Source organism: Odocoileus virginianus, chromosome 32 (assembly GCF_023699985.2).
Source record: "Odocoileus virginianus isolate 20LAN1187 ecotype Illinois chromosome 32, Ovbor_1.2, whole genome shotgun sequence".
NCBI lineage: Eukaryota > Metazoa > Chordata > Mammalia > Artiodactyla > Cervidae > Odocoileus > Odocoileus virginianus.
The window spans coordinates 8,846,335-8,872,032 of NC_069705.1; the positions used below are offsets into that span (position 1 = coordinate 8,846,335).

Below are 25,698 nucleotides of genomic sequence, written 5' to 3' on the forward strand. Positions count from 1 at the left end.
AGGTTCAGGAGGCTGGTCTCTCTTTTCTACATTTTCCCGAGGATATCTTTTTCCCATCCATAATTCCAGTTCCTGTGTAAGGACTCTCCACTGCGCCCTCAGCAGGAAGTCTGCCCAGAGCTGTCTTCTAAGTGCTAGGGCCACTTACCCGCTGGCTTCATTTCCACTCACACCTCAGCCTCAGGGTGTCAGACTCTCCACTTGTCATCCTCTCTTAGACGTGCTCTCCCTCACCATCTGTATCTTGAAGACACTAGGGAGGTGAACAAAGGTGTTGTCTAGTTTGTGTGATGCTTACCTAGCTTACCTTCTTGGTACTGGGAAACCTACCTTACACCATTTAAGCTCAGATGTTTCAGTACTATGCAACCTTGGGTTGCACTGATGCCTACACAGATCGGCAAATGCTTGGAGAGGAAGCAAAGAATGTATCAGTAATACCGAATGGAAAGAACGTGGGGGCAGAAAGATATTTATCAGGGTGTGGGGAACAGTGAACTGTACGTGCAGCCGTGCTGGCGTAGAGATGTTCACATGGGCAGAGCCTGACTGCCAGGCCCAGATTGTGCGAAAACAAGACCACATCACAAGAGGACAGCGTCTTTTTTTCTCCTTAGGGTCAGATGACTAAAGCCTGGTTATTATGAACAGAATTACTCCTCGGGGTGATTCAGAGGTATCTAGGGAAGTTTAACTGCCTGCATTAGCTAGGTTTGAACATTTGGCTATTAGTGACTCTAGTTTGTGACCCACTTTGGGGAAATACAGCTTCCTGGTAGTACTCTCAAGAAAGAACAGAATTTTAAAAAATCCCATTTTCCCAGGACTGGCCCTTTTGCGCCTTTGATTTGCAGGAGTGGTGTCATTTTTGTCCACAGTACGCCTTACTCATTGACACGGATTTCAGCATTGAAGTTTTTACACTAAGCTCTCCTTTGAGGATAATCGTCACTGATCACAAAGGGTTCCTAGACCGGCCATTGTCTTCTCCAGGAATGGAGGGCTAATTCTTGCTGGCCCAGTCCTAGCAGGGTCTGCCTCCTGACAGTGGCCACGCTGCCCCTGGGAAAGCTCTCCTAGCCATCTCCGAAAGGAGATGGACCCAGGGGAAAGCAAGGAGTTCTCCCCTGTCAGCAGTGCTTTCTGGAACAGACTGTATCAGGCGTCTTGTCTGTAAATGACTCCTCACTGGTGATCGTTGGTTTTGCATTGAAGTTACAAAGTTTAATGGAACCCTCTGCAGTGATAGAAGTATTTTTTCTTTTAATAATTAACTTATTTTAATTGGAGGTTAATCACTTTACAATATTGTGTTGGTTTTTGCTCTACATCGATATGAATCGGCCATAGGCATGCATTTTCCCTCTCCATCCTGTACCCCCTCCCACATCCCTCCTCAGTCATCCTTTTTTTTAAATTGCAGTATTCTATTCATTGAGGTAGCCTCTGTCACATGTGGCTATCAAGCACTTGAAATGTGATTGAGAAACTGAACATTTAATTTTATTTAAGTCGTGCTTAATCACACATAGCTAAAGATGACCATACGGGACATCTCAGCATTAGAGCACCTTTTTGATTAGTTACAAATGATTTTGTGAAATTAAATCTTATGAGTTCCTCTTGAGGAAAAATTTTACATTTTTACATTCACTGTTGCAGACTTGAAAGGAAGTTTCCAGGCAAAAATGTTTGATCACCTTAGAGAAGTTCCTTGTCTTGACTTATGCACAGTCTAACAGAGGGGCTGAAGTGCAGAGGAATATGTAAGATTAAATGTCTAAAAATCCTTATTCTGCTACTCTTAGAATCATCAAAGTGTTTCGCAGGCACCAGGAATTGTCATGAGAGTGGGGCAAATAAGTGAGAGAGTCTACTTTGCTTCTAGTGAAGACGTGGCAACTGGATGATAGCAATATTTTGATTTTGGTGCCAGTATTCAATGATGATGAGAGAGAAAGCATTTAGTCCTTTTTTCTTAGCTTTCTTCCAGAATGAGCTTTGACACAATTTACTAGAACATTTATTTAATCATATTCTTTTCCATTATGACTTATAATGAACATGGTTCCCTGTGCTAACGAGAGCTCGCCCATTCTCTGTTAGTTTGGGTCCCAGACTCCTGCTCCATGCCTCTCTCGCTGTTCTTCCCCTGTCGACCACAAGACTGTTCTCTATGTCTGTGAGCTGTTTCTTTTTGTACATAGGTGTATTTGTGTCATATTTTGGATTCCACGTATAAGTGATATCATATGGCGTTTTTCTTTCTCTGACTTACTTTGTTTAGTATGATAATCTCTAGGTCCATCCGTGTAACTGCAAATGAAAAGGATTATTCCATCCTTTTTACAGCTGAGTTCTATTGCACTGGATGTCCTGAAATATTTAAATTCCATGACTTGAATAAATAAAGAATTTAAACAAGGGAAAACAGATCCCTCACATGGGCTTTCTTTTATAGGTAAAGTGTGAGTCAGACAGTTAACCTGGGCCAATGTTTCTACATCACGGTTTCCAGGTTAGTGTTAGAGTTGCCGTAACTCAGTCCCTTTCTTACCTCCTTCCCCTCTGTGGTCACAGCGAGAATGGCTGGGGTAGCGGTCCCCAGCAGGAACAGCCTAATGCTGCCCACCGCCCCTGGGGACCAGATCCTGCTTTAATATCCAAACTGACCTGCCAAGGGCAGCTCACTTTATGCCCACAAGGAGCTTCATCCTCAGGTAGAAGGTGCTGGATCAATTAGTAGGTGAATCAACAATTCAGAACAGAGGGAAAATGAAAGTGATGAAAGAAAAATTGTGACCGAGTCACACTAAATTCAGTTTTATCTCCAAATCCATTTCTAGTTGTATCTTTCAGTTGGGAACAACATTTAAACAAAGATGGGAACTGAATGGGAGTTTGGATTGCTGACATTGAAGGGAATATGGTAAACATACAGTTTTTCTAGCTAGGGAGTAAAAAATAACCTCAACAACAGACTGCCCATTGTAATCCCTAGCCAAGAGCCTTGAGTATTTGGGAGGCAGCCACACAAGGGAATGTGACAAACACGTAATTGTTTTTCTGATTTGGCAAGTAGATGTTAAAGAATGTAAACTGCAGGGCTTTTGAAACATTTGATGTGAAGCCCATGTGTTTCTGGAGACTCTATCAAAGATAGGGCAGGATCAGCATTTTCCCATGTAGACAAATATTGGTAATAAATACTGAACATTCCTTATCATCTTCTATACAAGGAATGAGTCTACTATTTTTTTTGTTGTTTTTCTTTTTTTGAGCAGTAATAAAATTTTCTCACAAGACCTCTGATTTAGTGCATTCCATTCTGGCTGCAAGAGAGCTGGCTTGCCTTGTATGACAAAACTGACTTCACAGTGTTCTTTTTTGCTGTCATCTTGTTTGTGTTTGTTGTTTTAACTTAAAGCCTGTTAGTATCAGTGCATTGAAACCTGCCAAGATTACTCAGCGTCACATTGAATGCCATTTGTTACCCATGTGATTTTTAGATGCAATGTATTTTAGGTGATAGCTTTGACTTTTGAGTTTGTAAATTTTGGCATTATAATAGATTCCTGGCAGAATTATTGTGTATTTTAAAGGAACTAAGGGTATATACTAGAGTGGGTAGCCATTCCCTTCTCCAGGGAATCTTTCCAACCTAGGTCTCCGGCATTGCAGGCAAATTCTTTACCATCTGAGCCACCAGGAAGGCCCGTAGCAGGGCCTAATACACACCAACTGCTTAGTAGGTTTGTAAAATTTAAACTTTTCCCCAGCATTCACTCCCTTCCACCCTGGCTGGTCTATTTCACCAGCAACAGCATTCGATGGCCACTGTTTCGTGTCAAATCAAGTTTTGCTTTTATGCCCCAAATCCATCATTTCTTTTCTACTTCCTGTTTATGGTATCAGATCTAATTCTTTATGTCCTTGATCATATAGACCCCAGAAACCCTGTCTTGCCCTTCCCTCCCTCAGCACACATGGCAAATTCAAACTGAAGTAGTTGGGATTGGATGTCAGTAATGTTCTACTTCTGTCAGATTAGTTGCAAGTAACTACTTACGACTTGATGTATAAAATGTTCTCAGTGTTTTCCTACTACATATAAGTATTTGGAGCAGTTTAGCAGTTTAACTCTGGCTCACTGTTGACACTATTGAAATATATGTGCTTATTTCAGTATAGATAAGCATATATATGGGCTTCACAGGTAGCTCCGTGCGTAAAGAATCCACCTGCAAGGCAGGAGATGCAGGTTCAGTCCCTGGGTTGGGAAAATTTCCCAGAGGAGGGCATGGCAACCCACTCCAGTGTTCTTGCCTGGAGAATCCCATGGACAGAGGAGCCAGGCGGGCTACAGTCCATGGGGTCACAAAGAACTGGACATGACTTAGCACAACTTAGCACAACTTAGCATAGCACACAAGCGTATATACATATACATATATAATCAAATTTATACTGAAAGAAAAAGATATGACAGAAATTACTTCTCCCATCAAGAAATCAGGGATTTCTTCTGCTTTCTATAAATATAGATATTATATATGTGTGTATATATATATATGATAATGTATTTTAACAATATACATAATATATTGTTTTTCAATGATTCACAGTTCTACAGCATGCACAGCCATGAATATTCAACAGCAGCAACCCCTGGTCATTTTTAACTTTGGTTTTGCCATTTGGGGAAATGAGTGATTAAGTAGTAGGTTAAGCTATGAGACAGGACGTCTGACTGTTTTATGAACCATGAATAGACCAAGTGCAGAAGTTCAAGGTTAGAAGTGTTATATTATGGAAAGAACACTATTTTACACTCAAGGAATCTTTCAAAATGTTGATTTACAAGGTAAGCTCTTACTGTGAAGTCTCTCCTTCTGCAGGGGTCAGAATCAACCAAGTGAAGAATAGGCATGTGCCTTTAGGGTTGTCTTGATTGACCTCTTCCAGGGAGCCCAGATATGTGTCTGCACGAACCTGAACATTCCTTTGGAATTTATTGGGTTCATTAAAAAAAACCCGCCTCACTTAGCACCACCTGGTCAGTCTCTCTGCTAGGCTCTTTACCTACATTTTCTCTAATATGATGCTTCAGCTGACAGCCAGCGGTTTAGAATTCCTATTTGTCTGTGTAAATTATTAAAACAAATATTTCCAAATTGGCATTTTAATTAGGTTTTCAAAAATGCTAATTTTGAAGTGTATAATGTCTTATTTTCTCAGATAATCTCTATTAACCAATATTCTATAAAGAAACAGGTTATTCCAGTATTTTTTTAAATTCACAGATTTGCACTTTTGTGAATACAGAGGTAGCTGTCTTGTGAATAGACCAAAGTATGCTCTGTAGTATACCTTTGCTCTATAATTCAATTCTGAATTCTAAATATGAATCTAGGCTAGCAGAACCAAACCTCAAGAAGGGACAGAGAGGAGTTTTATGAGCTTAGATCACTTGCTTCATCATATTTATTTACCTTCATTATTCAATACCTTACTCAGTATAGGTCTAATAATTGATCTCTATTTAATGAATGTTTTTTAGTTTATTGAATATAATGAAATGTAAAGAAATTTGGAATAGAGAGATATTAACTGTTCTAAAATCTGAATATTCTGTTAAGGCTTAATTTTTAAAAGCTATGTAAGTTAAAATTGCATAGTGTATGAAATACGTGGTACTAGAAGTAGCACCATAGAGTTTTCCATACAAAGGGTGTGCATTTGTATTTTTTCTGTTCCCAACCCATGGAGGCTTCAGATGTTTTTCTCAAAGTAAGAGCATCAGCATTTCCAGAAGTTAAATTCTGATGAAAGAAGCAACACTGGGGTAAATGGTAACGACACAATAACTCTTTGTTACCTACAGTCCTGTCTACCCATTCAATATATATCTTGATGTTTATTATCATCAAGATAATTTTAAAGTAAAGAAAATAATAGTAAACATACATTCATGCCCTAAATGTAATAAATTCTTTTTAAAAAAATGAAAGAGTGAAAAAGCTGTTTTCTCAAGGAGTACATTTTAGTCTGCTTTACAGGAAACATGTTAAGTTTGCCGGTTTTAACTTCATACTATTTTCCAATAGTATTCTTACTGCTGAGCATATACAGATGGGAACAAGCAAAATATTGTCAGAGTGTATCCTAATTTTAAAAGCAGAAATGTTCAGTTCAGTTCAGTTCAGTTGCTCAGTCATGTCCGACTCTTTGCGACCCCATGGACTGCAGCACGCCAGGCCTCCCTGTCCATCACCAACTCCTGGAGTTTACTCAAACTCATGCCCACTGAGTCGGCGATGCCATCCAGCCATCTTATTTTCTGTCGTCCCCTTCTCCTCCTGCTCCCAATCTGTCCCAGCATCAGGGTCTTTTCTAATGAGTCAACTCGGAGAAATGTTAGTCATAGATAATTTTTAACAGACAGTCCTAATCTGGGGCCTCAATATTAATACTATAGTCAGTTCAGTCAGTCAGTTCAGTTGCTCAGTCATTTCCAACTCTTTGCGACCCCATGAACCGCAGCACGCCAGGCCTCCCTGTCCATCACCAACTCCCGGATTCCACCCAAACCCATGTCCATTGAGTTGGTGATGCCATCCAACCATCTCATCCTCTGTTGTCCAGCCCACCTGGGTTTTCATGGCAAGTGGCCAAAGAATGTATGGTCACACCATGTCCTCTGGTTTCCAGTGATCTTTCGCTTTTCTCTCCTCAACCAGGTAGAAAGGGCTGAACTCACACAGCGTCTGCAGCCCCCCTCCAGTGCCGTGTCTCTTCCTTGGTGTCTCCTTATCCCCTATGTAGGAAGCCCCAGGTGCAACCTCAAGAGAGGGCCCTGAACTGTATGTATAATAAAATTCAGATGAAACCCACATCTCAGAGGAATAGAGGTAAATGTCTAGAAGGATTAACTTACCCTGGCAGTAGAATCAGTGTACATTTATTCTTTGTTCCTCTCAGCATGGTGGATAAAAAAGGAAGCCTGAGTTTTTCCAGAATTTCTTTGGCTCTCCTGAACCAAAGGGGAACTTGTAAATGAAACAATTCCAGAATATGTTCCTGCTAAATTGCATTCTTTTAATTAGAAGAATGAAATGTTTCTGTGGAAGCAGCATAAACAGCTAAAGAGCTGATCAACTTATTCTTTCTCTCCATGATATTATGCTCTCCGTTACCTGATTTCTGAGATTTTAGGGTCAAACAAGGTAATGGGTGTACATGAATGAATACCTTTTGCAAAGCATGACTCTGACACAGATAATAGTAATTTAAAATGATATGTTTAAAGCTCACTATTATTTGTGGACATGTTAAACTGCACCTCAGATTTCAACCCAAACTTATTTTACTTCTGAGTTGTCTAAAGAGGCACCAACCAAAATTTTATTTTGTTTCTTTAACTTTTCATCAAAAGAGAAATTGGTAGCAATACTAAACTCATGACAGGCCTATCACCAGAGTTTTACGAATGCCCTTTCTATACCACCAGGCGGATAATAAAGTAAGTTTATAGTATGCTCTGGTGAGTGTAACTTGTTTTATTTTGCTTTTATCTCCGTCTGTTTTAACATCAGCCCTCTATTTCCTGACTCCTTACTATTTTTCACTTTAATTGGTTTGTTGTTTCAAACTGGATGTTGTTGGCCTTGTTGTTGAAGAACGTTTCAAGAGGGAAGTAAGAAAGAGTGGGACGAATACTGGCTTTGTTGATTTGACTCTGGCTGATTTTACACCTGTAGCCAGGAGAGCTAGTGGTTTTTTTGGTATGGTTAATTAAATCCTGCACTGATGGCTTCTGCTGTGGATGTTAAGTCACCCACCTTGTTGGGAGATCCTCTGGTCCAATAGGGTTGATCTGGCATGGGGGAATCATTTTTTAAATGTTCACCCTTGTTCAGGTAGCTGACGGGGGGCAAGAGGCTGGTCTGTGTGCAGCTGACCTGGTAAGATCTGTAAATATAATTTGGGTGGGATCTCATTCTAGGTTGTTTTAAAAGCAAGATGGCAGGTAAGGAAGTGGCACAAACAGGAGCCTTTCTTCTCTTTTCTGTCTGCTAGAATTCTTTTCCAAGAGAAAAAGGAAAAATCCCAGCGCATTTTGTTTTCCTAATGCTTCTTTGGATTCTCACCAATAGGTTTTTACAGTCTGTTGCTTGCCTCTCAGATTAGAAGAATGCTGGCATATTTTAACAGTTTCCTAGGATTCAAACAGCCTTTAATTAATGACAAATTGATGTTTTGGAACGATACCAGAGTATGAGAGACAGAACAGGGAGGTGGGCTCCTTTCAGCTTCCAAATGCAGTGAAATCCTAGAACAGGGGGCAAAGGTGTGTGTCTCCTGAGAACAGCCTTGGCCCACTGGTGTGCGAAGGAGGTGTCTGTGTTGCCATAACATTCCATTGCCTTCTCATTGATGACCTTCTATATTCCACCTACTTGTGACTGGGAAGGAAGGGGGCAGGTAGTCTTGAATCTTTAAAGCCGCGGGGGTGCTGAGTAGCTCAGGGATCCGGTGATTTGTAGCTGGATTTGCTGGTTTTAAGCCTCCGGTCGCCAGGCCTGTCAGGTACGGCTGCCCGTGTTTGTGGTTAGTTTCTTTCCCGTGCCAGCTTCATGTCATCTTGCTGCCAGAGTCTGGGACATGGTGGAAAAGAGCAGTTCTGTAAAAGAATCACTCAGACTGGATGCATATTTTGAGCCAAAGTTCGTTTTCAAAGAGGGTCGGGAGAGCATCGGAAGGGTTTTCCGTTTGAATCAAGGGATCTTAGTTACAGGTTTGCTGGTTACTCAATCCAGAGCTCAAGGCAGAAAAAGAAGAATGGACTGTGGGCTATGAAACGTTTGAAATGTTAACAGTTACTTACGTAGGCAGATAGTCCTGATCCAAGAGGGACAGGAGCAGTGATGGTGCTCCCTCTGCTCACCGGCGCATCTGCTGGGTGGCCGGCTTCGGGGTCGGTTCGCTCCCTGTCTTGCTTTCTCCAGTGACCCGGAAAGCTGGCATTTTGGTCTCAGAGAGGCCTGGGTGACTGTGTGCTGTGAGTTCCTGTGCTTTAGGTCCCTGACCGTGCCCTCTCTTCTCCTCTGTGCAGGTGGCACATGCCAGAGCCCCGCTCTCCCAGCCCTGGTCCGGCCGCCAGCCCCACCTTTGCAACCGTCGCTGGACATTAAACCGTTTCTTCCATTTCCTCTTGACACAGCGGCCGCAGTGAACCTCTTCCCCAATTTTAATGCGGTAAGTCCTGCGCCGTCTGCCTGGGCCAGGGTGGTGGGCACTGGAAAGCGTTCAGGGCCAGGGGTGAGCTGGCCACGGCCTCCCTTCTACTCTGCGCTTTACTCCGTAGCTTGGCCGAAAGGATGACAAGGTTAGTTGTCTGCCTGGTTGTGTGAGGTCCCCAGAGCCAGCCTCCTTCCGGAAAGAGGAACAGAGATAGCATCTGATGGGGTTGGTCATGAATCTGTGCCTCCCTTTTAGTGTCTTTCTGGGCAACACTAGCCACTTTATTAGTTTCTTTTCTATGCCAAGTTCAGTTTAACTGAAAGGTAATGAATGTGTTAGAGAGCATTCGGATTCATGTTGATGTCTAAAACCTTAAATGTATGTTTCTTCTCTCTGGGCCTTCTCCTTTAATTTTAAAATCTGTTACTTCTTTTCTAATTTAAGAAAGAGGACCCTGATCATCACACCAGAGATACATTCTATGCAAAAAGCACCTTCTCCCTCTAAAGTTAAAAGCAATTAGGGTTCTTATGGTAGAAATAATTTTTTTTTTCTTTCTTCCCAGACACAGTTCCTCAACTTAAGTCTTTCTTAAATGACCATGTTTTGGGAGCTTTGTCAACAGCTTTCTCCACACCAGCACAGTACTTACTTGCCTCTGTTTTCACTCTTGTTCCTGTCTTTAAAAGTTGACAGATTCCTCATATGCATCATCATCCTTTTTTTTTTTTTTTTTGTACAAGCACTGAGAATATTCTTCAGATAAAAATAGAAATAAGGGTTGAAAAGGTTAGAAGCCAGTAAGTGACATTGTTTTCTAATATCTGATTCATCTTTCAACAATTGTTATAATGCAGGTCTGAGTTTATCAATGACAGAACTTGTCAACACAACCAAGGCCAAGGGGATTAAGATGTAAGGTCTCTGAAGGCCCAGTGAGCTTAATAATACAGGCTTCTTGTTGCAACATCTGACCTCCATGATGGATGAAAAAGAAAAAAGCAGTCTGTCTACAATTAGGTCATTCTCCTCGAGGAGACAGAAGTGGGTCTTTTTTGCTTTAATTATGCTTCATCACAGGATTTTGGACCTGCCAAGGAGAGGGTGTGGTTCTGTGCTCGCCTTTACTGAAGGACATTGGAGAATCACAGTGGTTGCTTTGCTTTGGGGAACATGAAGGATTTTCCATAGGAGTCTTGTTTTGAAATGGATGAGACATAAATAGAGCAGCATAAAGATCATATTTCCAAAGTAAAGGTTTCTAATTCTAGGTATTTCAATAAAAGTAGAGGAAAGCCTTGCTCAGAATCAGATTTATTGGTTGTTGAGTGACCACACTAAAATCCTGGGCTCCCCTCTCTGAACGGCCTGCCTGCTCCACTGTTAAGTGGCTTCTTGGCACCATCTTCTTCCCAGACACTGAAGCCGATACATCAGGTGCTTTACCAGGCCTCTGAGACCACTTGGCCTCCTGTCACTCAGCTCTGGAGAAGCCGACGTACAGTTCCTGCAAGGTTGCCAAAGACTTGGTTTTAAACTTGTGATTTGCCCTTTGGGAACCATGGAAAGTGAAATGACTGATTTGATTGGCAGTGAGTGTTCTTTGTCATTAAATGAAGATGAGTGATACATTGAGTTATAAGACAGTGAGCAGGTCTCTGTGTCCTCTGTGCTGCTGTTTCCTCACCTTTAAAATAAAGGGAGTGGACCTGATGATCTCTTCCTTGGGTTTATAATGTTCAAAATAGTTGAGCTTTTGTGGACAAGACAGCACTGTGTGGGGGTCCACCTGGCTTCTGAGCTTGAGTGGTGGGTTCAAGTCTTAGAGCTGCTTCTCACAATCATCATGGCCTTGGCTGAGTCCTGTAATCCGTATGTATCTCAGTGTCCTTGTTTGTAAAATGGGACTAATAATTAACCTATTTCCTAGGCATGTGGTCATGATCATGTGGGTTAAATCATTTAGAACAGGGCTCAGCCTACAACAAGCGCTGTTTGAGTGACAGGTATCACGTTCATAAGTAGCCTTCGTGTTTTGAATGTGGAAGTTCATTGACTAGTGGATTGCCAAAGTTTTACTTGATTACTTTTCTCATGTGATTGATTTGGACTTGTGCTGCTGTTTTTTCCAGTTAAACCAAGAGACCCCGTGTTGCTACACCTACTGGCTATTTCCTTCTCGTGCTGACTAAATCACAACCAGTCCAAGATTAACTCAGTCTGTGTTTCCAGATGAGTGAAAAATTGCAAAGCCCCATATCCTGTAGTTCCCAGATGTACAGGGCATCTCTTTGAGTATCACCCTGAGTTCTTGCTTTTGTAGCAGGTGTGAAAATCTCAATGCACAAATTCAGGGTATATTAACTATAACATTTTTATTGCTGTAAGTTGATTTTATTTCTGGTTCAAATGCTCATTCCATGAGTGTGTAGGGAAATGAAATTTAATTGTTTCAGAATGTGCTAAGGATCTGGAATCTAGCAGACTATCTACCCAGCTTTTGGGGGGAGAGTTCCTCTGCTCACCAAGGGATGGATCTACACAGGCGACTGTGAGATGATGAGCTCCTGATGAGCGTGGCTTTTTGGGCCCCAGTCCTCCGCTGTGGGCACACAGACGTGTGAGGCTTCAGTGGCCCCTCCCACCCAGATGTGCCCCAGTGCTGCGACCTCTCTGCTGCCCGTGGCCTCTTTCCTCTGACCTTTTAGCAGAGTCCATGATGGTCAGAGACTGTCTTCTTGTTGTATTCCTTCTCTGGGGATGTGAGTACAGACTTGTCCGTCTATCTGGGGTATGGTCTGGCAGGATAGCAAAGGAAAAAAAAATGTAAGGATATGCAGGTAAAAAATACATAATTGGATATATCTGATTATTATCCTTAAATAGGGTTTAAACCATTGACTTCAGATATGGGTCAGGAAGAATCATGAAACATCTGGAAAAAAAGAAGTGCAGTTAGGAGAGAAAGAAATAATGGCTGTTGGATGGGAGCTGAGCTGTGGATACATAAAAGGACATTCAACAAGCCATTGGGATCCCTTAATCTACTTACAGCCAAGTTCTGAGGAGCAGCAGCAGAAGCCGCTCCCTTGCCCTAGGGTGGCTGTGGCCAGCAGCTTCCCGACAGGAGAAGTGTGCTTGACTTTTCCTCCTACCCCACCCCGTGCCTCCGTCTCTTTAGACAGTGGAGTCTCAGGGCTTAGGACCACGCTTAGCTCGGTGATCCCTTTCTGCCTGTGCATTTCTTGAAAGGAACCAATCCTGAAAATAGATTAATGCTATTTATTGATAGTACAGAAATATTCATTTCCTAAGTAGTATGAACGTGGTCCATTTAGTCAACTGCTAGTTATCAGGCGTCTATTATATGCTAGGAATAGTGATAACAAAATTTATGTTGTGACCTCTGCCATGAAATAATTTATAAAGGAGAAGCTGGACAAATAAAGAAATATTTGTAAATGCAGTTTCTTTTATAGATAATGATGTATAATATAGAATGACCACTCAAGGACAGGAGTGAAAGGTTGTCTTAGTGAAGGTTTGGTGAGAAAAATAGAAACTATTCTCGGCGTGCAAACAGGAAGGGAATTAATAGAAGGATTTAGATGCTTACAAAACATTTGGAGGTGCTGGGCAAACAAAGGTCAGAGAGGACTGGTGCTGGCTCTTGGTTTTTCAGCTTGTTTTCATGGAGTCAGGAAGTTGCAGAAATACAGGATGCCCAGTAATCCCAGTTAGTTTCATCCAAATCCCATGCTTTTTGATTTTTTAAAACATAACAAGAGATTATAACCCATTGAATGAACTATGAATCTATTATTCCACACAGATATAACAAGAGAGAAGGTAAAGCCTTTACTTAAAATACAATGAATAAACATAGGAAAATGAAAATAAAAAACTACCATTCTGCAAACATTATTCAGCAAGAGACATCAATGGATGATAAGCATAGTAGATGAAGGTGCGATAGGGAACATTGTATTTACATAGTCTCCGAATATTTCCACAAGAAAAAAAAGGAATTTTATAGTGGAGACACCTAGCAGGCAACATTGATCTTGCTCAAGTGATCAATATTGTCATCTGTAATTTGACAAATAAATATCATGTACCACACAGTAGGACATGATGATGTGACAGCATCATTAATGTGGTATCCCAAAGACATGTACCCCAAATCTTCAGTGGCTCTTAGGCTGAACTTCGCGGGCAGAGCCCTATGGAGCGTAAACCTTGGGCTTCCGGTCCTTAGGCTGTCAGGGGACCCCCCGGAAGGAGGGGCAGTGAGGGGCTGTCAGCAGAAGACAGGGCGTAACAGCAGGATGAAAAGCCTCTGTGGAATCCGAAAGGCGAACGTTTCAGCAATTAGAGCAAGAGGCTAAGTGCCCTGGAGCCCCAGTGTCCTGTTCCATGCAAGAACGGTGGCTCGATATCACTTGGGTTTGTTATCAGAGAGGTGGCTGTGCTTTAAAACGCTGGAGGTGGAAAGCAGGGATGGACTTGAGTGAGTAAGACCTTGGGGTATCGTTTCGATTGGACCTAACCCATAAAAAATGACTGTGTTCCCAGACAAGTTTCTCCAAGGGTTTCAGAGCTGCCCTTCTGATTTTTGTTCCTCTAGCATACTTTCTTCACATTCTGGTCGGCAGTCATGACAATAATGAGCATTCAGAGTGTCATTAAAAAGGTGTGGCACTTGGAGGATGTGTTGATGAGGGCTGACAGTGAGCCTGGCACTGTGCCCCCTCCCATGACTGGGTTTCTTGGTGGCACACAGATCAAATGGGTAAGCTTGGCCTCGTGCACCTGCAGATGCCAGATACTCAGCAAATACCGAGCCTCGTCTCTCCCAGAAGATGCACAGGGCGAGGTGAGGAGGTCGCGCAGAGGGCAGGAAGGCAGAAAGGTGTGCAAACGCAGGAGGAGACGCTTTTGCTTTGCAGGGCGCCCTGGCCATCATGTCTTTGAACATTAGACGGAAATTAGCATATAAAGTTTGACTCTGTGCTCTTCCTCTGTGTCATATTATTTCATTTCCAGAGAGGGAACAAATGGGAAGGAAGGAAGGGGAAAAGAGAGAGGCCGAGAGAGAAAGAGATCAAATCCTAACGTCTGACATCATTTCTCAAAAACAGTTGTAACCTTACAAACAGCTAGCCCTGTACACTTGAATGCGGTGTCACTTTCGGTTGGGAAGTTTTGTCCGTTGGGGGCAGACAAGTGAACTTGATGTGTTTTATAGGAATGCTTCCCATGTTTGGGGATGCCTGCGAAGAATCAAGGGAATTGTGCCAAGTGCAGAGTCTGACTTAGCAGTTCAAGGATAGGGCCTGAACATTTACGTGGGCAGAGGGAGGGGGCGTCAGGAGAATGATGACACGCACGGGGTAGGTCTCTCTTTCCCGTCGTTCTGCTTGTTTGCTGGCTGGGCTGGGCCTTCGTTGCTGCCTGGGCTTGTCCTAGTCACAGGGAGCGGGGGCTGCTCTCTAGCTGGGGCTTCCTCGTTGCGGAGCTCAGACTCTGGGGCATGCGGGCTTCAGAACCTGGGGCCCCGGGCTCTGAAGCCCCGGCCCTATAGCTGAGGCACTCAGACTTAGTTGCTGCATGGCATATGGGATCTTCCAAGATCAGGGATCTAACCCAGCTCTCCTGCTCGGGCAGGTGGATTCTTTACCACTGAGCCACCAGGGGAGCCCACGGGACAGTTATCAAACACCCCTGCAGAGTGTTTCTTCACTTACTCAGCAAATATTTATTGAGGCCTACTATATGCCGAGCCCTTAGAATTCAACAGCAGAACTACGAGCCGAGTCTCTGCTATTGTGGAACTCATTCCCTTGTGTTTGTCTGGTGGGGCTTTGGGGACCTTTGAAGGTGTCAGTGACCACAGCTCTACCTCACATGACCCTTGTATGGTTGGGTTTTAGCTCCCAGAGTTACTTGGAGCCTTACTTATCCATTGTTCAGGATATTGGTTATAGCCGCCAGTAATGAAATACTGATTATGGACCAAGTATGTAAAATCATCACTTGCATCCCAACTGGATAAAAGCAAATCTATTTTCTATGAAATTTTTAAACTTTTATGTGCATTGCAATTTCAAAATTGTTGTCGAGAAAAATAGATGAGTGAGTTTTTCATTCATTTACTCACTGAATGATTTCATTCTGTAAAAGTTCAAGTCTCACTGGAATAATTCTATGGACTGAAAAATTGGCCTCTGCAAAGTAGCTCCATCAAAGCCTGTGTGGTGGGATATCCCTGGCGGTCTAGTGGTTGAGAACCTGTGCTTCCGATGCAGGGTGTGCGGCTTCAGTCCCTGGTTGGGGAACTGAGATGCCACATGCCATGCTTCACTGCCAAAAATAAATGAGTCTTTAAAGAAGCATCCATGGAAATGATAGTGCTAATGAGAACAACAGAGAGTTAAGAGGAGGGGTAAGAAGTAATTCATCTTACTCACCGATTCACTCTCTGGGCATTTACTGAGCACTGAGGGTGTGTCTGACACCCTAGTAGACCTAGAAACATAAAAGCAAAGATAAGAAGAGGAAGAGATGATGAGGGGGAACGGTCTGTGTGACTATGGCATCAGCCATGCTGATTTGTCACTTTTTTAAAAGAGTGACACCTTTCTATCAGCAAGCGGTGAAACATCTGGATATAAGGCACTCCATTAGGCAATGAGCTCTATGCCAGCATTTTGCTGGGAAAGTGGGGTAGGGTAGTTAAAATGTTCTACAAAGGACTCAGTAACTAAATCAGTAATTAAAGTGCTACCTGAGGTCAAGGGAAAGAGAGGTCACCTGGAGGGGAGCAAAGAAAGCTGCATGGCATTGAGAGAAGAGAAGTGAAACAAACACTCGTTACCACATGTCTAGTGCGAGCGCGACGCGTGAAGTGGGGCCCCGGAGCCGGTGCTCTGGGACGACCCAGGGGGAGGGGGTGGGGGGGAGGCGGCAGGGGGTTCAGGACGGGGACGCGTGTACACCCGTGGCCGGCTCATGTTGCTATATGGCAGACACCGTCACCGTGTTGTACTTTAATCCTCCGATTAAAGTAAATAAATTGATCTTTAGAAAAAAGCTATATGGTAAAGGTTAAGTTTGAATTTAGGATCTGAGATCAGTTCCACATTTACCTTGTTCATTAAGGTACAGAGCTCGGAATATCACAAAGACTCAATACACGTCTGTTTTTAACTGAAGGATGGTTGACTTACAGTGTTCTCTTAGTTTCAGGTGCAGAACACGGTGATTCAGTCATATATATATATATGTGTGTGTGTGTGTGTGTGTGTGTATATATGTATTCTTTTTCATATTCTTTTCCACTGTGGTTTATCTCAGGATGCTGACCGATTATGGTTCCTTGTGCTATGCAGTAGGCCCTTGCTGGTTATATATTTTACACGTGGTGGTGTGTACTCGTTACTCTCTGAGCCCTGGTTACCCTCCCCCAGCCCTCTCTCCATCTGGTAGCCGTAAGTTTGTGTTCTTGAGTGAATGGGTGGAGGGTAGATGGATGCAGATAGACAGATAGGTAGGTAGACAGACAGAAATGCATGACAGGTAACTGATGGAGGAGAAAAGTCATTCCAGTTGTATAGTAAGAAACATGAAACTTTAAAAAACCTTAGTGCTCACTGCTTCGTACATTAGATCATTTCTATATAACAGAGGTTATTAATTTAAGCAATTATTAGGAAACATAGGAAGCATAGCATCAAACCGTCCCCTTACTATACATTCACAATCTTGTGTTGGGTCATATGTTTATTACTCCAGTTGTAGAAAAGGACAGTGGTGTAAAAATCCCAGTACTGCCTATAGAATATAATCTAAAATTAATCCTTTGTATTACTCATCAATGAAGTGATGTGAGTCCAGAAGGGCTGTCACCATAAAATGTTGGTGAGGCACTTTAGGACTTTAAAAGGACAGCTTTTTAAATGTGTTTTAATGTACAGAGATTATTCTACAGGTTAATATGCATTTATAATATTATAAGTGAATGACAAAAATACAGAACTCAAAACAGGAAATTTCAAGGTGTTTTTTTTTTTTAACCTTCAGATATAAATCCTTCAGGCTCTTTATTTCCCCATATTTAAAATGGAAAGGCTGCCATATTGACTGGCACATTTTGTCTCCTTTCCTTTCAAAAATCATTCTTGTGCTCGCCCCCACGCCTATGCACCTTATTTCCTGCTCCAGCTATGGAGTCACCCCTCCTCTCTTGGCCAGTGTGGGAGTTACAGAAACAGTGTTCATCACACCTCTGTTTGTTTGGTCCAGAGAGGTATCAGTTAAATTCATTTTACACATTAGTAACTGTTCCTATGAAGTTTTTACAGCTGCTGCTCTCGGTAAATTAGGTAGGGAGCCAAGGTGAAATTATGGGTAGAAAAATAAACCTGGCTTTCTTAGTCACAACTGATGGAAGGTGTGAAAATTTTGCAGATGAAAAATGCCATAGTAAATACTGTATTGATTACTGAGTTCCTTGCCCTTTGAAGATGAATGTAGCAGATTTCTAGCCAATTCTGTGCATTGTGTTTCATATTTGTATAGCAAAGGCATCTTAAAAAAGTATGGCTATTAAATCTTTCATTATATGTCTTCATGTTGAAACAGGTATATAATATTCGCATGAGCCATACCTCTTCCTGTGAACCAAAAATTGTAAAAGTCAAGAATACTTATAAGGACCCTCAAACACAAAATGACTTAAACACAGAATATCTAGCCTTGAAAATGAAAGGCTAAACAATTGCAGACAACACAGGTATGTTTCCATTTTAACACTTGTGCACACTTTACCAAGAAGCCTATTTTCCTCTTATTCCAAATGCGCTGTGATGAGAACGCGTTTCCCTCTCTGGCCTCCCCCCTTGGCCTCATTCTCTTCTCAGGGGCGGTTAGTGGCTTCTGTGTCTGTCCTTCCAGTGATATTTGAGGTGTGAGCATGTTTTTCTCACTAAAGATTGAGGCATGATACACATTATACCTTTGTTTTCCTTTCTCAGCCCATCGAATCATAGGGATTTGAAGCTTTGCTTTTGCAAAAGTATATATTGGACCTGTTTGCTTAGTCTGAATTTCGTACTAACTGTGATCCCGGGTCACTATGAGGACCCAGATAAGAGACCGACTAAGCTCCTAGTTTATTGTGGGATCCAGAAACTCTCTGGGTGATTTCCTGCTCCACACGTATAGACACGTTAAAAAGGAAAGAAGTGTTTTAGAGTTAATTTGTGTCTGGTGCAAACCACTTATTTTATAGAGAAGCCTAGAGTGATGGAGACATTTCCAGTTTCATGGCACAGAAGTGGGAGAGCTAAGAGAAAACTGAGACTCCTGGCCTCTCTCTCACGTGGGTGCTTCTCACCGGATCAGGTCACTGTGGGTGGAATTGTGTACCCCCAGCATTCATAACCCACGGTGCCTTAGAAATGCGATCGTACTTGGAAATAGGGTTGTTAAGGATATAATTCGTGAAGATGAGGTCATTAGGGTGTGCCTTAATATATTATGACTGATATCCTTATGAAAGAGCACATTTGGACCCCGAGACAAGCAGAGAGGGCAGATGCCATAGAGACACAAGGAGAACACTCTCTGTAAGCCGAGAAGAGACCCAGAACCCACCCTGCCCTTGCGGCCCTCAGATGGACCCAACCCCGCTCACACTTCGATTTTGCACTTCTCGCCTTGAGAACTGTGAGATAATACACTTCTGTTGTTGAAGAACACCCAGTTTGTGATATTTTGTGGTGGCCACCCAAGCCAGAAAGGATTCTTAGAGCCATCTGGTCTACCTACCTACACTGGCACTCCGCAGTGTTTCTGATAACTTGTAATCCAGCTTCTTACTTAACTGTCTCCCATGACAGTAAATAAGGCTACCCCTGGGAGAGAGGGACTCTCCACCACTGGTCACACATGCTGTAAAAAAGTTCTCTATTTGGAGCCAGTGTGGGCTCCCTGTAACTGCTATAAACCAAGGAAGAAGATAAAGCATGATATATTACTTTTATGAAAAAAAATATTGATCCCAAACTAAGCAATAAGGGCTATTCTTCTTCTTGAAGTCGCTCAGTCGTGGCTGACTCTTTGTGACCCCGTGGACTATAGCCCACCGGGCTCCTCCGTCCATGGGATTCTCCAGGCAAGAATACTGCAGCGGGCTGCCATTTCCTTCTCCAGGGGATCTTCCCGACCCAGGGATCGAACCCAGGTCTCCCGCATTTCAGGCAGACGCTTTAACTTCTGAGCCACCAGGGAAGCCAAGGAATGCAATTTTATACCCACCTTTAAAAAAATCCAATTTCATAAGGGCCTTATGTCTTAAAGGTGTTACCTGGATGATATTCGTAAGGAAACCCAAAGATTTGGGGTAAAATAACTTGCCCCAATTATATATATATATAGATATATATATATATAGATATATATATAGATATATAGGCTTTCCTGGTTGCTCGGATGGTAAAGAATGCACCTGCGATGTGGGAGGCCCGGGTTTGATCCCTGAGTTGGGAAGATCCCCTGGAGAAGGGCATGGCAACCCATGCCAGTACTCTTGCCTGGAGAATCCCCACGGACAGAGGAGCCTGGCGGTCCACAGTCCATGGGGCCGCAGAGTCAGACACGACTGAGCGCCTGAGCACAGCACATTGTGTGTGTGTGTTTGAGATACGCGCATACATGTATCTATTCTTATTACAGAACATTGAGCAGAGTTCCCTGTGCTGTACAGTAGGGCCGTGTTGATTGACTGTTTTATATATAATAGTGTGTGCGTGTTAGTGCCAACCTCCTAATTTACCCTCCATTTCCCCCTTTGGTAACCATAGTTTGTCTTCCAAGTCTGTGAGTCTGCTTCTGTTTTGTGAATAATAAGTTCATCTGTATCATTTCCTAGTTGTACTATCTTTAATCAATTGTTAGAGCCTTAGTGTACATTACAAGCTAATTAACTAAATAATCTTTAATTCCTTAGAAGGCTTAGCTCTAAGATAATAAACTATTTCCTAATTAACATCCTGGCTGTGATTGGACAGTTATGAAAAAGAATATCTAGAGCTTCAGTCACCCTCACAAACATTGATGTTGAACATGGCCTGTCATTGTTAGGGGAATAAATTACTTAAAGTGATAATAAATTTAAAAAATCTTCCCATCCTAGTAACAATTTTAAGACTCAAGACCTATCTTCACACATAAGAAAAAATTACTAAATTTAGATTCTAAAAGATCTGAACTCTAGATCTAATATTTTATCTTTGGCAGAGCCCTGAGTCCTCATTCTTTCATCTGTGAAATGAGAGTAATCATATTGACCACATAAGAGTGTCTAAAGATGTTAAAGATGAATATTAGGTGTTTCTGTATAATAAGGACTTCTATTGAATTCTGAATTCTGGGCTCTGGTGTCGGGACCCTAATGAACATCTTTTACAACCTCCCGAATGTGATTCCTCTGACCCTTAAAGGTTGAGAATCACTGAATTCCACTCTGTGGCCAAAACTGGTGGGAAATCCGTTTTCACAGCAGAGCACAGATGAGCAGGCAGCCTTCTCAGACTGTCTTTTGAGGGACGCTCCACACCCTCCCAGCGTGAATGCAAAGAACAACGTTAGCGCTGTTTCTCATGGCCCTTCGTCAAAGGAATGAGAATGTTTTGCCAGCAGACTATTTGGTTTTATGACTCACTGCTTCTCAAAGTGTGGTTCTCAGACCTGTATGTACTGGTCCAAGAACTGATTCCAGGTCTGCAATGAGATAAGTGCTGAGATGGGAGGGCAAGCAGCCTTTAGAAGATTACAGCAACTTAGGAGAGCAGATTGACATCTGTTGATGCTAATACAGAGTTATGACTTGTGTTTTGCATATCTTTGTCATTTTGTTTTTTTTCTGGTCACTCACTTCTGTTACATTTCCTGAATCTGGGGCTGTGACTGATGGGAATGCTGGCCCGTCCTCAGAGGGCGTTGGGGAGCAGTGCTCTGTTGCTGTTAAGGCTTCAGGGCTCCATCTACATGTTGCAGGGAAGGGATTTTGAAGCAGTTATTAAATTTAGGTAAGTTGCACAGTGTATGGTTGAAGAAGCTGCAAATGCAATTTGACTCAAATTCTTTTAGCTCTGCCCAGTTTCCCTGATCCTCGTGAGGTGTGGTGATGGCGGGTGGTGCTCCCTGAGACTCATAAATCAAGACAGTAGCGGCGACAAAAGGGGAGTGATTCACCTTGTGCTTCTGTCTGGAGCACACCCTTTACGCCACATTTTATCATGAGTTTTGGGGAATCATAAAGCGGTAAAATTAACAGTTAATTCCTGAACTGTCTTTTTGAACACTCTGAAATGGAATTTACTTCAAGGACCTCACTGAGGGATTTTAGAGAACTAAAGAAAAAAGGACAATTTCAGTGACTCTACATGAGGATAAGATATTTCATTATTTTGATTTCTAAATCCAAATCATTTTTTAAATAGAAAGTAGAATAAATAGGCCAGTACTACAGTAAGTTGGGAACATTTTTACACCAGTTTTTCAAAAGCAATCCCACAGAAAAACAATTAGCTTTATGAAAACATCCTTGTGTTCTTCAGAGCATCTCTGTATATATACTGCTTTAGTGTTTGCATGACTTTTGTCACCTGCCTCATTGAAAAGCAAGTATCTGCTCTTTTAGGAATTTGGAATAGGAGGAGGAGGCAATCAGCCCTGTCTGGCACTTTGTACATTTACAGGTGTATCCACTCACACAGATGCAGCTTGTGTGAGATGGGCCGTAAGGAGAGAACGGCCTTGTTTTTCCAGATAATTCTGTTTTGTTTTTAACTAAAAAAATTGGGAAGTACTAATTTGATTTTCAGAATCAACTTAATTAATTTTAACTGAATTCCCTCTTACACTACCTCTCAGATCCATTAACATGTCCTAGGTTTGAGATCCTGCTTTGGAAAGAGGCAGCAAAATAAAGTAGAATGATTTTAAGCTCTGGGTTTGTTTCTATTTTGCTTACCTAAAGCCATAATAAAAAGTTAGAATTTGAAAAAATACATAAACACATATGTGGATATATATGTTTATGCATGTACACATGCTTTTCACTGGGGGCCGTGGTGTGTTCATGAAGCTTAACTTGAAGATGTTCACTGCAGCATTTTTTTACACTTATTTTATTGAAGTATATAGTTGACTGATTGACAATGTCGTGCTAATTTCTGTTATACAGCAAAGTGATTCTGTTATACACATATATATATATGTGTGTGTGTTTGTGTGTGTGTATATATATACATATATATATGTATACATATATATACACATATGTGTGTGTATATATATATACACATATATATACATATATATATGTATACATTCTTATTCATATTATTTCTCATTATGACTTATCCAGCAATGGTTTATTAGCCAAAAAACCCCCAAATACATAAAAGCAAATGTGGTTATCAAAGGCAAAATAGATGTATAGATATTGAGACCTTTTTTGAAAGGTACCTTTAGGGACATTTGAAATGAAAGAATTGTTTTTCTGTGGGAATATAAAAGCATAATGTTGGGTGGGGAAGAACACAGGTTGCAAGTTGTATACAGAATTATGGAAAGCTTACGTGTGTGTTTTTAATCCCGTGGCAATGAGAGAGAGAGAGCCTGCTTGTCAGTGATTGACAGCGCAGGCTGGGAGGCGCACGTCAGGCCTTAGCTGCAGATGGCTCTGAGGAGAGCGGGACACATGCGTCCTGGTCAGGGAGAGGAACTTGTCTGTAGGGCTGCAGTGTCCAAGTTTTCTCATTTTAAAAAAGAGATATCTGGAAAAAATAGTTATTAACGTAGCTTTTCATTCTAAGTAAGTGAAGTCAAGTCGCTCAGTCATGTCCGACTCTTTGCGACCCCACAGACTGTAGCCCACCAGGCTCCTCTGTCCATAGGATTTCCCAGGCAAGAGTGCTGGAGTGGGTTGCCATCTCCTGCTCCCGGGGATCTTCCTGACCCAGGGATCGAACCCGTTGTCTCCAGCATTGCAGGCAGACGCTTTTGCCATATGAGCCACCAGGAAAGCCCGTATCTCTCATTCTAAGGAAGCAGTACATAATTATTATAAATTCTACGTCTTTTATGTATTAGAAAAACTTCAAATTTTGTATGTTGCACACATCTTCAGCAAAATGCTTCATTGCAACATGTACTACCTGTAGTATATGATCCGCTAAGGGCTCAGCTGATATTAACACTTAAATGTGCCCCTCATTTGCATTTTCTGACCAGTGTGGCCCCAGCGCTGAGATTTCTGTGTCACTCCTAGGACTTCACTTGCTGAAAGGCCAAAATTAGCATCTAGGTTAGGATCTAGGTAGAAAGGCTAATGTGCTGACTCTTGTTACCTTCTATGACTAGGTGAGATTACAAAGTCACCCAGAAAACATGTTGGCCAAGCTTGGCAACTTATTACTAAAATCAGATTTCAAGTTTAATTAGTGTAGACATCACCCTTTAAACACCTGCACCTTCGGCAAAGGTCAGCAAGGTTAGTGAATTGTCTGGATTCTATTATTAATACCGATTGTAATGAAATTTGATTGAGGTGGCCCTAGGCTCCGTCCAGTTTTGAGCATGGCAGGGATGATATTTCAGAGGCGTGGGCAAATTAATATCCACATTTAAACACTGCCCTTTGAGAAGTGGTCAACTTTATTTACACATCCTTTAGAGCAAGTTGCTGCAGACAGCAACTGTAAAATGTTGAGTTAGCACTTGATTTTCTGCTGAAAAGTCTTTGTTTTCCAAGGAATTGCCATATTTTTTAGATAAGCATCACATTCTTCCCTCCGCCCCAGGGTGTTTACAGGCTTTATTTTTTATTTGATATACATATTATTTATTTTGATTGGAGGATTGCTTTGCAGTGTTGTGTTAGTTTCTGTAGTCCAGCCGCGTGACCCAGCTACACGTGTGCGTATATCCCTCTCTCTGGAGCCGCCCTCCTTCCCACCCCATCCCTCTGGGTCATCCCAGAGCCCTGAGCTCAGCGCCCGAGCTTTGCAGCCGCTTCCCGCCAGCAGCTGCTTTATCCACGGGCGTGCATCTGTCAGGGCTCTGGCTGCCCGTGTCCACGTCTGTTCTTCACACCTGTGTCTCTCGTCCTGCCCTACATGCAGGATCATTAGTACCGGTTTTGTACGTTCTATGTATATTGGGAATTTTTTTTTTCCTTTTAGAAGCAAAGATTATTGAGTTTACTACACCATACCTGTCATACAACTTCTTCAAGAAGTTAAAGAGTCCAATTCAAATTTAAAGTTCATTGACCGGGCCTGTCTGTACATCCTAACCATGTTTAGTAATAACTCAAAGAAGTCTCTCATCACCACTCAAACAAGAGGGAAAAAACTCCAGACTGCTGAGATTCCAAATACAAACAGAACCAAAGCACTGTTTCCTCTGCACAATAGAGTTTAGTGATTGCAAATGCACTTTATGAAACATCTGATGAATATGCTTAGTTTTAGTTGAATGAAAATATCATAAATCCGAACAGAAATGAGGTGATAAATTATAGGCTTTTAGCCTCAGGAAATTTCCTTCCCTTTTTTCTTTTCAAAAATGTCACGGAGAACTGACTGGTGGGTGCCAGGACGGAGGAGGCTGGCGGAGGATGGAGTGTGAGGAGAGGTTAGCAGAAGTGAGCTTTTATGTACAGAGTGGGTAAGCTGCCGTGTCCCATCGTAGAGCACGGGGGTGTGTATTAAATATCCTGGGACAGACCGCAATGGGAAGGAATGTGGATGTATAACTGAACCAGTTTGCTGTACATCAGTAATTAACACAAGACTATATAGTAACTGTCGGAGAAGGCCATGGCGCCCCACTCCAGTACTCCTGCCTGGAAAATCCCATGGACAGAGGAGCCTGGTGGGCTGCAGTCCATGGAGTTGCTAGGAGTCGGACACGACTGAGCGACTTCACTTTCACTGTTCACTTTCATGTGCTGGAGAAGGAAACGGCAACGCACTCCAGAGTTCTTGCCTGGAGAATCGCAGGGACAGAGGAGCCTGGTGGGCTTCTGGCTCTGGGGCCGCCCAGGGTCGGACACGACTGAAGCGACTTGGCAGCATCAGCAGCAGCAGGGCAACTGTACTTCATAAGGATGGCTGAAAACTATATCACTGGAGAAAGTGAAGATATAAAAGCTAGCATACACCTTAAAAAGGAAAGCAGCCCACATCGACTTCAGCAAACTTCGAATCTGCTGACGACCTCATCTGACATCTCACGATGACTTTCCCTCTTTTCCAAGCCGTATGCACTGTTCTGAGAAGCCGTGGGTTTGTGCAGTGAGGAGGAAGCACTCTGCGCCTTGGGCGGCGTTCCTTGGTGCCTAACTGCCCTGAAAAGTGTCGGGGATCTGACAGGAGAATG

At 42.4% G+C, this 25,698-nt stretch overlaps 1 protein-coding gene across 5 annotated transcripts in view; it reads left to right on the plus strand.

The window, feature by feature from the left end:
- The window catches only part of ZNF385D (zinc finger protein 385D), a 931,599-nt gene that overhangs the window by 671,880 nt on the left and 234,021 nt on the right, over positions 1-25,698 (plus strand). For all 5 annotated transcript variants that reach the window (XM_070459851.1, XM_070459850.1, XM_070459849.1 and 2 more), the window contains one exon: positions 9,116-9,258. In XM_070459851.1, the coding sequence (XP_070315952.1) occupies positions 9,116-9,258 (143 nt within the window). The remainder of the gene's footprint in view (positions 1-9,115; positions 9,259-25,698) is intronic.